This window comes from Marmota marmota, unplaced genomic scaffold (assembly GCF_001458135.2).
Source record: "Marmota marmota marmota unplaced genomic scaffold, marMar, whole genome shotgun sequence".
NCBI lineage: Eukaryota > Metazoa > Chordata > Mammalia > Rodentia > Sciuridae > Marmota > Marmota marmota.
In genome coordinates this window covers 7,377,194-7,393,804 of record NW_026000057.1, presented here as the reverse complement: position 1 = coordinate 7,393,804, position 16,611 = coordinate 7,377,194, and the positions used below count along the sequence as shown (strand labels likewise).

At 35.2% G+C, this 16,611-nt stretch overlaps 1 protein-coding gene across 1 annotated transcript in view; it reads left to right on the top strand.

Moving 5' to 3' along the window:
- Iqcm (IQ motif containing M) overlaps positions 1-16,611 on the top strand; it is a 301,720-nt gene that overhangs the window by 124,010 nt on the left and 161,099 nt on the right. Inside the window, exons 9-10 of the mRNA XM_048813853.1 lie at positions 8,765-8,963; positions 15,060-15,204. Coding sequence (XP_048669810.1) covers positions 8,765-8,963; positions 15,060-15,204 — 344 coding nt within the window. The remainder of the gene's footprint in view (positions 1-8,764; positions 8,964-15,059; positions 15,205-16,611) is intronic.

Sequence of the window (16,611 nt, the reverse complement as noted above, 5' to 3'; positions counted from 1 at the left end):
TACATGAAAAAATGCTCAACATCTCTAGCTGTCAGAGAAATGCAAATCAAAACCACCCTAAGATACCATCTCACTCCAGTAAGATTGGCAGCCATTAGGAAGTCAAACAACAACAAGTGCTGGCGAGGATGTGGGGAAAAGGGTACACTTGTACATTGCTGGTGGGACTGCAGATTGGTGCAGCCAATTTGGAAAGCAGTATGGAGATTTCTTGGAAAGCTGGGAATGGAGCCACCATTTGACCCAGCCATTCCCCTTCTTGGTCTATTCCCTAAAGACCTAAAAAGAGCATGCTACAGGGACACTGTTACATCGATGTTCATAGCAGCACAGTTCACAATAGCAAGACTGTGGAACCAAGCTAGATGCCCTTCAATAGACGAATGGATAAAAAAAAATGTGGCATTTATACACAATGGAGTATTACTCTGCATTAAAAAATGACAAAATCATAGAATTTACGTGGAAATGGATGGCATTAGAACAGATTATGCTAAGTGAAGCTAGCCAATCCCTAAAAAACAAATGCCAAATGTCTTCTTTGATATAAGGAGAGTAACTAAGAACAGAGTAGGGACGAAGAGCAGGAGAAGAAGATTAACATTTAACAAGGATGAGAGGTGGGAGGGAAAGGGAGAGAGAAGGGAAATTGCATGGTAATAGAAGGAGACCCTCAGGGTTATACAGTGGAGGAGGTAGAGAGAGAGGAGGGGAGGGGAGGGTGGAGGATGGGAAAGGCAGCGGAGCACAACAGACACTAGGATGGCAATTTGTAAATCAATGGATGTGTAACTGATGTGATTCTGCAATCTGTGTATGGGGTGAAGGTGGGAGTTCATAACCCACTTGAATCAAAGTGTCGAATATGATATGTCAAGAATTTTGTAATGTTTTGAACAACCCACAATAAAAAAAATAAAAAATAAAAAAATAAAAAGTTATGGTCATGTAATGCATATATTTTAATATCTCCATTCTCTTATAAATGAAATCATAAGCATTTTCTCAAGTTATTACATTGTCTAGTGCTTGTCAGTTTTATGACCCTGTAAAAATTTATTGATTGGATTTAGCACAATGCACATAGATATTTGTTTCTGAATTTCATCATCATAAATGAAAGTAGGATGTCTATCTTCATACATAGGACTTTTTTCCTTAATTCCCAGAAAGAAAATTACTAGGGAATATGCTTTTGCTTTGTGTTGCCAAGTCACTTTTTGAATTGATTATCCAGTCAAAAATAGTGTTGGAAGTGCATCTTTAACAAAACTTTTTCTGAAATTAGATAACTTTGTAGAATTTTCTTCTTAATTTTGCAAATGAAAAATGGAGCTTTATTATTTATATTTTAACTTAACATTATTATTGGAACATTTTCCTGTATATATGTTTCTAATTCATTTTTGGGGGGCCAGGTTGTATTTTAATTAATCACAATAAGATTTTTGAAAATACAATGAAAGCTTCAAGGCACCTGAGTTTAGGAATTATTATTCCAAAATCAGGAAATATAATGAGAACAAAATATGGGATGTTAATTTTTATGAGGATATAGTGTCAGAGACAGAGAATTTGAAATGAGACTTATATAAAGACAGATTTGGGAGCTAGAATTAAAAAGAAATCAGTAATAGATGTTGTTTTGTCTGGAAAATGAGTATAAATCTGAATATGAAGGGATCTAATCTCCTATTCTTGTCTGAATACTATTCTTGGATTGTGTTAGGTGAGCATCAACTAAATGACTAAAATTTGCATTTCCATCCAGGATCAGGATAAATCAGGATCGACTTAAACATAATTGTTGCGTTATGGGTTTAGTAATAATTTTTGGAAAAGAGACTGAGACTCCAGTAATTTTGTAGATAGAATTGCCTGTTTGTTTATTAAGAGGTGACAGATGCCACACCCCACCACACCGGACTGTGAGAGAGGATTTGTATGCCTACATGTGGTGAAGATGTCGAGGGAGAAGTCAGTTTGCTCTCTCAGTCTCACCTTGTGATTGAGGTACACTTGTAAGGCGTGGTTATGACTGCATACCTATGTCCAGTAACTTTTGATTTAATAATATTTGGTGGACCAATTTCATTAAAGTATGGAATAAGGTACAAATTAAAACATAGATATCCATATTGTATTATTAGCAAAACTAGCATCATATGGTATAAAGGCATCAATAACTTCTGTCTAGAAGATTGACAAATCTCCTCATGTCATATTCTTTTAAAATGATTTTATGTGGCAGAGATTTTTATTGCCCTTGTCAGTTCTTCTGCTGATGTTAGGAATTAGTAATCGTCCAGTTTTCCTACCTCAGGTTTTACCTACATTATATACAGTAGTAAACGTATCCCCTTTCTCTTTTTAATATGCACTAATTTCCTAATATGCCTTATTTGTCAGGAAGTAACATTCTTTTAGGTGGAGAATTCTATAGCAATGTAGGAGATAGACTGGTTTTCTAGTAGAACTTTGTGAGCATCATTTTACATAAAAGAATCTGTATCATTAATGGGGCCATCATACTGAGTTTAATGACTTGCAGTTAAATATACTACCTTAAGCATGGGAAATGGATACTAATTAGAGTTTACAATTATATCGTGGTAGAAAAAATATTATTATTAAAACTTTATAAACAAATATGTATGTAATGAACTTGGTAAAGGCATTATATATATTTATTATTTTATGAATAAAATAAGTGAGCATGAATTAATTCCTGTTGACATTATTTCTGATGATTTATTAACCTTTAATCCAGTTAAAAGTTTACTCACAGAATTATTTTTTCCCTCAGTACTGACAGGTAGTTGGAACCATTTTTATGCCATTTAAAAGATATTTCATTCAGGCTTGAACAAATAAAGACACAAACGGTAGTGTATAAATAGATTTGAAGCAAGAGTATTATATTTTTATAAGAAAATGAACATTAGTCACAAATTAATTATTCAGCCCTAGATAATTAATTCTTATTCTGCATTCTTGGATTTAGCAGACTAAACATGATACTGTTTCTGGATGAAAGAAGTTGTGAGACCCTGTTTCGGTTCTTTTGCTTGTCTAGCAGGTTTGCGGTTATGATACGAGTTTAAACTGAGAAGGCTCTTTCTCTAAGTTTTTTCTTTCTACAATAAATTATTAAGACAATGCATTTTCCCCTAAGGCTACACTCTTTTGTTGTTTCTTTCAGAAAACAAAATTTATGACCTGTAACATATTGCAGGGTCTTTAGGCAAGTGAGGGAGAGGCAGAAACCACCTGCTGGTGAGATGACTGAACCACATAAAAATATTTAGGATGACTTAGTGTAATAACCAGCAATCTCAGAGTGGAGAGGAATGCAGTCCTCTTTTGAGAATGTAAATATTCATTCCATAAGGATTTAGTCATTGACCACTTTGAAATAAAAACATATTATGGACCCTGAGGGCATTGACAAAACTCAAGGTCTTAAAATTTTATCCTTTGGAAAGTGTTCATCGTGAGTGTTACTGCTTGACAGTGATAATTTGCCTCTAAAGTAAAATCTTTAAAAAATCAATTTGACAACTATTGCCATAATAACATCACAAAACCTGGTTACTTATAACAACTATTGTATCTTGTGAGGCTTTAGCCCAGACCCATCTGGTGTCATCTGGGTTTATTTGGGTGGCTGCAACTTATCGTTTCTTCATGTAGCTTCCTCTGAAGGCCAGATTGGTTCTCATGGAGATGTCAGGTTCTAAAAATGGATCTATGTGGGCTGGGGCTATAGCTCAGTGGTAGAGTGCTTGCCTAGCACAGGTAAAGTCCTGGGTTTGATCCTCAGCACCACATAAAAATAAATAAATGGAATAAAGATATTGTGAAAATAAAATTCTTTTAAAAAATGGAACCAGGGCACTTGAGACACATGCTCAGAACTGGCACACTGTTATTTCCATTGGATTTTATTGGCCAAGACAATTCACAGATCAGCACAGATTCATAGGTTGGGTATTATGGTTTGGATCTTAGATGTCTTCCCAAAAGGCTCATATGCTTTAGGCTTGGTCACCAGTGGAACTGTTAGGAGGTGGGAACTAATGGAGGAAGTTAGGTCTTTGTGGGGCATGCCCTTGAAGGAGCTATAAGAACCCTGGCCCTTTCCTCTCTCTTTCTCTTTGCTTCCCTTCTGCCATGAGAATAATTGCTTTCCTCCACCATGGTGTACTGCATTAGCACAGCCCCAAAGCAATTGAGGCCTAGTGCTCAGGGACTGAAACCTCTGAAACCATAAGCCAAAATAAACCTTCTTCCTTTCAAGTTGTTTATCTCAGGTGTTTTGTCACAACAAGGGAAAGCTAACACAGTGGGTAAATAAACCTCATCTCTTGATGGGAAGACCTGCAAGGTCACATTGGAGGTATTCATTTGCCATCAGTGCAATCAATTACAATAGCCTATTTCTAATGTCCTTATATTAATAATGTGTTAGTTGTTATGTATTTAACATAGGGGGCAGACATTTTCTTTGATTAGTCAATTCTTTTCATGTTTTGGACTTTGATAAATAAGACATCAACAGTATAGTGTTGATTTAGATTAAAATATGGACCATTGGAGTAAGTTCAAGGATCTTGGAGCTGATCAAAGAAAAGACATGACCACAAAGTAGTAGTAGCACACAATACACGCTTTATTTGGGCAACACATGGGCTGGTTTGCATGAGAGAAGTCTCTTATAGCAGAGGCCTTCCAGAAACAGTGATGTGGAGCCACTACCCAGAATGGGAAAGGTTAAGGGAACTCCATAGGAGAGGGGAACCAGAGAGGGGTCCTATGAGCATAGCTGATATCACTCAGCAGCAGGTTGGGTGTGGAGGTCTCTGGGTCAAAGAGCTCTGTAGGACTGTGGTGGCTTGAGGTCTTTTATAGCCCCTAGGGTTGTCTGATTGATGGCTAATATATGTTAGGTAAAGTGGAAGGCTCAAAATGTTTAAACTATATGCTTATTTGGACCATGTTTTGAAAAACTGGATGTCTGAGAATTTTAAGTTAAAAGCTAGCAGGTTTTGGAAATTCTGGTTAGGACCAAATATGAAGAAGTAAGCAATATAGATGTCAATATATGGGATTTACCTTTGGCTTCCTATGAAATCATGCATATAATATTTGTATAACAAGCATGTAAAACACACCTTGCTATTTCTAACATCTCTTCTTTTATATAACAAAGAAGATAATCTTTGGTATGTTCCTGGAACCAGCTGGGACACCCAAAAGAAAGGTTAAAAAGATATTGTAGCAGTTTTATTTTCAATTTGGGACTTGATTTTGGGGAAAATATGTTGGAAAGAACTGTCAGAGGGAACAAAATATGAGTGGAGTCGTAGGTATCTTCAGGGTAAAACAAAGTCACAGAGGTGCAAGTAGCATTAAATATGAAAACACCATGTTTTGTGAGAAATCAATCACAAAAATGGAGAAGAAAAACTTCACAAGCATTGATAAAAGGAATATTTTTATTAATATAAGGAGCTTTTTGTTATCTAGTCAAAATATGTTGAAAACACAGAATAACTTTTCCTTTGTCCAATTAAGAGCAGACTATGTCTTAAAAAATCAGTTTGTCTACAGTCACATATATTTAAGAAGAAAGATATTTAAAAAATCACTTTGTCAGTATAATAGTAAGGATTTAAAATTCTAATTTTGTTTTTTTCTTGGTATCCTACCTGTATCATATAATTAAGTGTTCACAATTGTTTCTCTGTTTTATGCTTAAGATAGTAAAATTCACATTTGTCAACATTTAATATATTTCACAGCTTCTTTTCCAACCCATTATTTGCAACTCACTTTTTTCAGCAAGCCTGCTCTAAGTTCTATACAGCCTCAAACTTGTCTTTTGTTTAACTTCCAACCATCTAGATATGTGCTATTGATCAAAGTCTGTATGTTTAGGGCCTAAGATAAACATTCTTTCAAGTGTTAAAAAGTAGACAAGACACATCTATGATTTTGTAAACATATTTGCATTTCTTCATAATTCTTTTGCATAACAGAGTTCCAATCACTCATATCAACTACAATTTTAACCAAAATGACTAATTTCATTCTCTGTATCCCCTTTTGTTTTTCTCATAAACACACACACTCCTGAGCAGATGATTAAGAACTTGGTGCCAACTGTGGCAGCTCAGGAGACAGCAGAGCCCAAGTGACCTGGAGCTGATGCTTCAATGTTATACATTATGTCCCACCCCGGCATCACACCAAGCTCTTCAAGAGTTATTGACCTCTTCTTGTGAGAACATGAAACTTCCCCTCATTTTTTTCCTGTCCTGGTTCCTTTTAATATTTCCACAAAAAACCCTTATTTCTTCTGAGAGAAAGGAGAAAAATTGTCACCTCAGATTCTCTTAGATTTCATAGTTAGGTCTTCCAGTATTGGACAAGCCAGAAGCAATCATTTCCATTATATGTGCATTCCTACTTTACCTCACACATTGAGCCCTATTTAGAAAAACTATTATATTAACCAAGCAAAGCTCTCCTTAGTCCAACCAGAGAAATGAAAAGTTGTGCTCTATTTGTGAAAAGTAATCTGCCATCATGTATAACTAATTAGAACAAATTTAAAAATCAGTCTTAAATAAACATCAAACTTTGCTTCCTTTTGGTCTTAGTCCTGTTGTTTAAAAAAGAAGGAAAAAAACCCAGACAAAACACATCCATCACTTTTTGTCACTTTCTATTGTGATACTCAAATACCACAGGTGGGATATATGTCTTTGTAAATAAAATACATTTATTTCACACAGTTCTGGGTGCTGGGAAGTCTATCGTGTGGTGCTATCATCTGGTAGGGGCCTATTAATTGCATCAAAATATGGCAGAGGACATCATATGGCAAGACAGAGCAAGCATGATGCATTGCATTTCTCTTCTGTTATTATAAAGCTACTCATGCTATAGAGGGTGTGGGTATAGGGATTCCACACTCATGCCTTTACCTAATCCTAACCACTTCCCATAGATCTCACCTGCAAATACCATCAACATATCATCTCAGGATTAAATTTTTAGCACACAAAATTTCTGGAGGACATACTCAAACTGTAGCATTTTTCTTCACTTATTCTGGTAGCCTTTTTTTCTATTTTATTGAGGCAGCTGTCCTTCCTTCCAATGTATGAGATGATATATTTTTGATTTATGCATCTCCAAAAGTTTTCTCAAGACAGCATGAGGCAAAGAACCAACCACGGAGACAAAAGAACTACAAATACGAAAACACTTTCACAGGGCTAACTTCCTTTTGCAAAAAGGGGAAAGACCTAATTTCATTTACACACAGAGACACAAAGATAACTAGCAGCCTCACTTCTACCTCTTTACCAAACATGATTTGTGTCTCAGCAAATCTCACTGGTTGGCTGTGACTGCTTAGGATAAGGAAGTTCAGGAAATCAAAAAGAATCTCCAGTGAATACTGCTTTTGAACATTTATTGATCTGGAGATGATTTACATTCTACTTTTCTACAAAATTATTGCTGAATGATATTAAAACTGGTGTTCAAGAATGGTACTATACTGTTATTCAGATGACATAATACAGAGCATATCAGAAGATACCACAAGCTTCAAGACAAACTACAGTAAAGATAAAGGAAAATAGACAACTAAGATTCTCTGCTCTCTACTACCTAGCAAAGATTTGTGATATCTGGGTTAAACGATCAAAATCAGACTCCCAACATTTTTGTTACAAGGAAAGAAAAATAATAGCTGTATAAAAAACAAAGCAAAATAAGACTTGTTCAAGAACCCGATTAATGCAGAAATCAAAATAAACTAGGAGGGAAAATAATGCAAAACTGAGTTGACTTGAGTTAAAGATTTACTCTGGGATTTAGTAGAATTGTGCCTGTAATTTGGAGGTGTATGTTTGGAGGTATACTTCTGGGTTAACACCCAGCTCTAGTGGGCAAATTGACCTATGGATCTCTGTGGAACTCTAGCTATCAGAGACATACAGAACCAGGATGCATCTTTACATGCTAAGAATTACAAGGGAATGAGATTTTGGATTTAGGAAGACTGACCACCATATGAAAAATAGGTATACAAAGGGAAAAAAATTAAAAGCAAAGTTACAAGGTTACAGTTAGTTTGTTCATGGTAGACAGTCCTCAGTTTTCTCACATTTATCTTGACTCCAAGGGTTGTCCAAATCAGTACTGTAGGGCTCATGGTTTCTAGTATGATTCTTCCCTGTGCTAATCCCACAACCCATGACCCTCCTGCCACTACCACCACCACATGATAGTCCTTTTCAGTGGAGAACGTTTGGATCAAACTACTTTTCAGATAATATTTGGATAGCAGAGTATTAATGCCAAGTAACTAATAATTTTAAAGTAGTTTTTAGTTTAAAATAAAGATCCATAGGTCAATTTGCAGGGATGGGGAAATTATGTGGACTAAATCTACCCTATCAAGGTATTCTCTTTTGCATAGTCGTGAATAAACTTTGACAGATTCACTTTCTTTTGGATTTCTTTTCTTCAAAAGGTTAACTTTATCCATGGGATATTAATTCTAGGATATTCAACCTTCTTTGAGAACTTTATTGATATATGCAAGTGATATCATGTATTGAAATTTATGTGCAAATTTTAATCCATTTCCTATTTCAATGCATTTGTCATTGATAGAATTTAAGACTGTAGAAGGGTTTATTTTTCTTGTTATTTCTAAAAAAGTTTCATATTTTATTTTTAGGGTAAAAGTTGTTGTTAAAAAAAGTGATAAATTGGAAAATAAAGTTAAAAGAATTGGACCACACATAGAAATCTTCCAGGTATTCCAAGTAAAAAGCAAACTCTTCATTACCAAAAACATCATTGACATGGTCACCCTCATGCAGGCTCATGTCAGGGGGTGGCTTGAACGCAAGAGATTTCAAAGACTAATGTCCAAGGTAAGACATGCATGAGATTTTATACTGTGTTCTAAAATCCTTAGTCATCTGGTCAATAGGTCTATAATCTTTCTAAGTAGAGTTCTGTCTACATATTTTTGATTAGGAAAATGTTATGAATAATCTGCTCTGGTGACAGCTTCAGATTGTGCCAAATCAGATACTCTTGAACAAAAGGCCCCACTTATCCTTAACAGTTCTGAGACCACTTACTCTTAAAACAGTATAAACTGTCTTTGCACTAATATTGTTTCTTCTTTGCTATTTATTTTCTCTTCAGAGGAACTTTCACTTCCCACACTTCTGGGTATTTTTTTGCAGTACACAAATATTACATTTAAAAAGAACTATGCCCTCCCTCCCAGTATCTATGTGGACAACTTTTATAGACAGCTCTCCTGGCTTTGACTCCTAAAATAAACTATGAGGAATTCTTTTGGCTGGGTAAATGCAAAAGAACCTGGCTGCATGCATCTTGGCAAACCTTTGAGAGATGTAAAATGTCCTTGCCTGGAAGGCTAAAGCTTGGTGACAAACTATAAAGAGAAAATGAGATAAGAGGTGAATTTTAATTCCTTTCTCTCTGGGAGGAGTCTTCTAGAATGGACTTTCAGGTGGCCCCCCCCGAACACATTTGTCCTGAGAGTGATGTAGCCACCGGGTACCCCTACCAAAAAGACCCCTGCCATAATAATAACACATAAACTTCTCTCCTAGTCAACAAGATCATTACAAAGAATGTCAGCAGGGTTTCTGCAGGGAGCTCATTGTGGTTTAAAGCCTCCTCTTTCTTGTAAAAGCCAGGTTTACTATGAGATGGTGTCATAGACTCTGCCTCAAGAAAACTTGCTGAGCAAAGGTTACTATTTTTGTTTTTCTTGGTAACAACTTGTGAAACCTCTGTCTAGCCTAAGAATATGGGACATAAGAGTAACTGTTATGTACTGTACCCACTGTCATGTAGCTACCCCACTGAGTATAAATCTAAAAGAATTTCAAGATTTGGGATTCAGATATTTTTAGGCATTAGTTGGTCTGAATAGCTGTAGCTTAAATAAACCTGCTTTCTGAAAATTCCTTGGGTGTCCAGCCTCATCTGTCTTATATCAATAGCACAGTGACACTGTTAGAAGTAGTTCATCTGCTTATCTCTGGGTATAAATTTACGCATGTATTAGTTTGTACACATAATAGACATATGTAGTTCTGGTGATTGAACATGTTAATGCAGATAGGTGCTGTATTTGTTATATAAGTGAAATAATGGAAGCTTAGAGAAGTTAAGTCATTTGCTCAAAGTCAAGCAGCTGGTAAATTACAGAGCTAGGATTCAAACCTATGTCTGTCTGACTCCAAAGGCTGTGCTTATTTTGCATTTGGAATCACCTGTTTCAACTCCAGTAGCCATGGCCAGTTGCTGTCTAAACCAATTTAAAGCCATATCTTGAACCTTTCTCTCGGGCTCTAGACCCAGGTATTAAATTGCCTGCCTGAAAGATCCATATTAAGTCACATTCCACACACTTCAAAGAACTCATTTTCTTCCTCCACACAGCAGTTCCTCTCCTCTGCTACCTGTGTTCATATCTTCTCTCATCCCTTGTCCAAGCCATAAACCTGGAATTCTCTTCAATCCCTTCAACTTCTGTATTCCTATATCCAATTGGTTATGATTTTCATAACGTTATTTTTTTCCAGCAGTGCTAGGAAGCGCACCCAGAACCTCACTTGTCCAGGGCCTCATTCTTGCTAGGCAAGCATTTGACCACTTAGCTTCCTCCCCAGCCCAGCCACATTTCTTATTCTCTCTTATTTTGTGTGTTTCTTGCCAAAGCTTCCATCATGTAAACTTACATGGTGAAGAGCAGTAGTCTCAGTGACCCCTTGCCATGTATGTTTTCCCATCTCATCTTCTGCTACACACTGCATTTAAAACACTCCCTTCTTATGCCCTTATCTTTTGATAGCCCTGTACTGATTATAGTAGAGTGAACTTTCTAACATAATATGTAGGATCTGCTTGTTATGGCTCGTGCCTCTGTCCAACTTCAATACATGGCTCTTATTCACATAGTCCCAGTGTTCTAGCAAACTTCTAAATATTAGTATGGGTAATAATCTCTGGGTTTTATGCTGTTACCTTGGTCTGGAATACTCTTCCACCCATATCTTCATATGAACTCCTGATTTATTTTTCAAGATCATTGTAAGTATATGCAGTTAGACATTCTCCCTGATCCATCAAGCAGAGCTGATCTCTCCATTCTTCTTGGTCATTATAATGCACAGTTCTCTTCAGTGTAATGGTCTCATACGTGTCTGTCATGGGCAGTATATTTTACATGAATTTTGGGGAGCACATACCCTTTATTTTTGTATTCCTATCAATCACCGTACACTGTCTTGATGTATTATATACAGTGTCTCACTTTAACTATGTGCACTTATTACCTGCCATTTTTCTTATTTCACTTCTTGTTTTTGTATGTTTATGTTCTGTTTTGGTGAAATACATTGTAAACTCTATGAGGACAACAATCTGTCTTGTTTGCTACTGTTTCCTACTATTTTCAAATGTACAGTATCATGATTAATGTATGGGAAGCACTCAACAAATATCTATGGAGTGGGTGAATTGATTGGACAGATTATAGTTGTAGAAGTTTATCATGGCATTCTAACAAGATATATCTTTAAGGTTCTTTCAGCATAGTTTTGATGTATGCAGCATAATTTATAGCATTTCCTAGTATCAGGCAGAACTATGGTCATTCCTAATTTCTGGGGCAACAATAGCTCTAGAAAACTTAGTGAGCAAGAATGGGCCCAGGATGAGATTAAAAAGAGAAAGTGACAAAGAATATAATGAATTTCTATGTTGAGATAGAATTGGAGATGAAAAGAATGGTAAGTACTTTTAGAGGAACAAATCCAATATGAACTAGATTATTGACTTTTATTTGGTTATAAAATTTGTTTGTGATCACTGATTTTTTTTTTTAAATTCCATCACTGGCATGGTACTTTATATAAAATTGGATGACTGCTTTGTTGATATGGTTAAAGTTGTTTTGTCTACTGTCAAATTGCTAGTGGGACAGTCCTGTGATTCAATCAGTGGTGTTTCCAGGACTGTGCCTACGTGAAGGGATGCTATCGGGGGAATTCTTAAGAGGCTTTCTGCTCTAGAGGCTGCACAGAAAATCACTGGATAATTGTTAGCACGGTGGCAATCTTTCCACTGGGAGACTTCCATCATCTTATTACGTGGCTGCTACTACAAACATTTTTGCTTTGGACAGTGTCTGCTATAATGTCACTTTAAGATCACTCTAGAGACTATATGATTTCCATTATTTCTTGTGAGATGCTCTCAGTTTGGGTTCATTTGGAAATAATGAAGCAGTATTGAATTACCTTACCAATCATACACAAGAAGAGTATGGAGAGAGCTCTATTTAACACTCAGCATAACTCAAATTGTCCTTTTCTTTTCAAAATCTCTGTTTTGTTTGCATGTGTTTGAGTGTGTTAATGATGTTTAAAAAATCATAAAAACACAAAACAAAATAATTTCCTCAAAGTAATAACTCTAAGAGTTCACTATTTTACTCTGAATATTTATAATTAAAATTTTTGAATTTTATCCCATGTGTTACATCCAGTTGCTGTTGGCCAAAGATACTGAAATTCCAGCACATTTGAATGGATGATGGTTGCAGTAAGAAATAATTTTTGAAATTGGCTTGGAATACCATTTGTTAAATAAATAAAATTGGAACAACAATGGAAAATCTGAGCTTTATGGTTACTATACCAATATCCTATGCATAGGTCAATGTCTTTAATATTTTGGAGGTTATAGAATCTTTTGAAATTTTGATGAAGTATGGATTGCATCTCATTATCCACCCCCCCCCCAAACAATAACCCTAGATGTAATAACAAAATACTTAAATCTATTCAGGAACTCTGTGGAATAGGTAGCATTATATAATTTTACTACATAAATATATTGACTTCTAGCTACCTAGAAAATTATGTTCATTTATTCAGTAATGTATATTTTATGATAAAAAGTTTGATGGAAATTTTATTAAAAATTTGATGATAATTACTGTATATTGGGCCTAAGCCCAGTATCTGTTATGCAGATAACACAAAGAAGGCTTAGGTTCTGTGGGGCACTTAGCAAAGCCATGTAACCCAAAGGGCTGTGTCTAGTACTGCTGTCACTTCACTAAATCCTATGAGGTCTGATGCAGACACTGAACCCAAGTTATCCCTGTCTCCAGAAATGCTGCCCTTAGAAAATGGATATTGCAGCCACAATTCATTTGCCACACAAATATGTTTCCCAATGTTTTCCTTGTGAAAGCTTTATTACTTTTGATTCAAGGTCCAGGGTTGGTGCAGATAGTGAATGACATTTTGTCCCATGTTTATATCAAAGCAACAGTAAAGGGATGGGTCATGAGCATCTTCCTTTGGCTTCAAAATTGTAGGAAATGGGTTCTGCTTCCCGTTAGGATTCATATGGTGGGAAATGCCCCAAAATACAACCAATTTATCATCATCATTATTATTTTAAAAGGACAAGACTCTTTGAACAAAAGGTAGATTAAACATAAACATTGGAAAATGTTACTTAAATGTTGAAAAACACTAGCAAATGTTCAGAATCTATAATCTGATGGAAGAAGAGGCAGATAGTGAAATTATGCTAAATAATGTTTGTAGTTAGGCAAACAAGAAATATTATTTTGTCAATAATGATGTAGTAAGAAGTGTAGGTTTGAATATAGTATTTAAAATTTTCAGAGAAGAATCAGAAAATCTATCAAAGGTGAAGAAAAATAAAATGATAACTACAACCTTCAACGAATAATAGTAAAAAGAAAATAGCACGGTAGAATCAAATGTATAAAGAAATGAACTAAAAAAAGAAACGAAAAAAATCACAAAATAGGCAAAAAACACAAAGTTCAATTAAATTAACAGGAATATAGGATATAGATGAAAATGTAGGTTCTTGAGTATTTCTATTCTGGTTTTGAAACTAATATTGCAACTAACTAGGTATGAGGCCTTGAAAACTTATTTAAAGTTTTTCCACTTCAATCTTTTCTTTTATAAGATGGTATACAAAGCACATCAAAGGAAAGCTACTAAGGAAAGTTTAGAAATTTTAGTACATTCTAGAACAATGAAATAATGAAAAAATAAATGAATTAAATTTGTAATTCAAGAAGTCAAGAATAGGAAACTAAAAAGGAAGGAATTAATAGAGAAATTAATGATCTATAAAATGTAAAAAAATGAATTTTAAATAAAATGGAACTGGCTGTTTAGAAAAGAAAGAAACTTGAAATGAATTTTTAAAGCTTAATTTAAAAAAAAAACTTATAGTAAAATGTGTAAAATGCATATATGGAAGAGTGATATAGTCACAGGTAACTTAATTAAAAAATTAACACATATGTAGGAAAGGTATAATTTCTTTAATATTCAAAGTTTTAAGAAATCAGAGAAAACCTGTAAGAGCCCAGCCAAGACTAAGTAAAGGACATGAATGAATAGTTTTCAAAGAAAAGAAATAGAATTGAGCACCCAGAGTTGACAGCTCAGGAAATAATTATCCATTATAGAATAATTCCTTAATAAAAGTTTTTATATACCTTTATTTTATTTATTCATTTTTATGTGGTGCTGAGAATCAAACCCAGTGCCCCACACATGCCAAGCAAATGCTCTACCACTGAGCCACAGACATAGCCCCTTAATAAAACTTTATTTATCTTTCTAGTTGAATGTGTTACATATTATAGAAATATGGACAGAAAAATAGGAAGCATCTATGAAAGTAGATGTCATTGAAACCTCTATTCTGTAGGAAGTAGGACTATCTGAGGGCAAGAACTCAGGGAGGAGCTCTGATCTTCAGGGAGATCATCTCAGTCCAGAGTGCATCTATTCAACCAGCACAGGAATCAACAGTCAATACAGCCAAAGTCTAAGAAATTGGGTGAAATAAATTAGACAAAAAGGGTAGATCAAATTAAGTATAAATAACCATACTGTTTGTATTATTTATAGGCTTTGTATCATGGACCAAATTTGAAAGAAGTTATTAACATGTATCGGGGATTAATCCACCGTGTAAGGTGTCGACTTGGTCTCCGGAGGACAAGACAAATTATAAACTTTTCAGAGCTAGAGGAATGGATGGACAGAAAAAAATGTAAGTGACACAGTCATTTCTTGTTGGATTTTAGGTTTGGAATTGTTTAACCATTGAAATTTTATGTATAATTACCTTTAGTAACCAAAGGTAAGCCGTATTTTATATTCCTGAAAGCTATTTGCATTTTAAGGTGGTATATTTATATAATTGGATTAATTCATTATGATCCTCTGTTGATAAGGAACAAAAAGCTCATTCTGGCTAAGCAAAAAAAAAAAAAAAAAAAAAAAAAAATCCAAGGATATTGAAAGGGAGATTATCAGAAAGAGAACTGAAGAATTAGATCAGATGGAATATGAATCAGAGGTGCTATAGAGAGATGGAAGGAACAGGAAAGAAAAAATTTTACTTGTCCCTGGGAGACATATCAGCTTATATCATTTAAAGAATTCCTTTGGGGGGGGGCAGGTACCAAGGATTGAACTCAGGGGCACTCGACCACTGTACCACATCCCCAACCCTATTTTGTATTTTATTTAGAGACAGAGTCTCTCTGAGCTGCTCAGCACCTTGCTGTTGCTGAGGCTGGCTTTGAACTCACAATCCTCCTGACTCAGCCTTCCAAACCTCTGGGATTACAGGCATGTGCCATAGCACCTAGCTCATTTAAAGAATTTTTGTTGTTGTTGTTGTTCCAAGGCTTTAAATTCAAATCCAGGGAGACCTCAAAAGATTGGTTTGGCCTGAGTCATATTTCTGACTCTTTGCAGTGGGATGGTCAACCTTGCTTGAGAGTTGCCCAGAGGCTCTGTCCACTGAAGGAGGGATTGCTGTGTAAATGAAAATTAAATATTGATAGCAGAGGAATAGTCAGTGGATACTGAGTGGACAAAACCACACATTGCTTGTTAGTGTTGGCAATCTATCCCTGGCTCTGCAATGTGTAGCTCAGCTTTCAGAGATCATGATTTCTATTTATAATAAATGAATCAAGTATTGCTGAGGACTAGGATTGATTATTAGATCTGAATAGATTATTAGTTTCTCGAATAACAAAAAATCAATTATGAAAATAAATTATATTTAATTTATATCATTTTATGGATTTATAAGACAAAAAGTATTATATGTTTGGCCATCTCAGCTAGTTATAAAATGTTTATTTCACATTAAGTACTGTAAATTTCATGAAGACAGGGACTACAAATTTTTCAATAAATGCCACTATTTAACGAATGCCTGGTTTATCAGAAGGGCTCAAGAAACTTGGTAAAGGATCGTTTTCATTAAGTTTATTAGTCATGATAAAATTATTTGCCAAAAGATATTTATAAATTGTCAGAACTCTTTGGATTAGAACAATTCCTTTCCTGTGGCTAGAAGTTGAGGAAGGAAGAAGTTAGAGACAGATGTTCCAGCCACAAGCACTCAGAGTTGAAGACCTTCACTCCTAAACTCTCCACC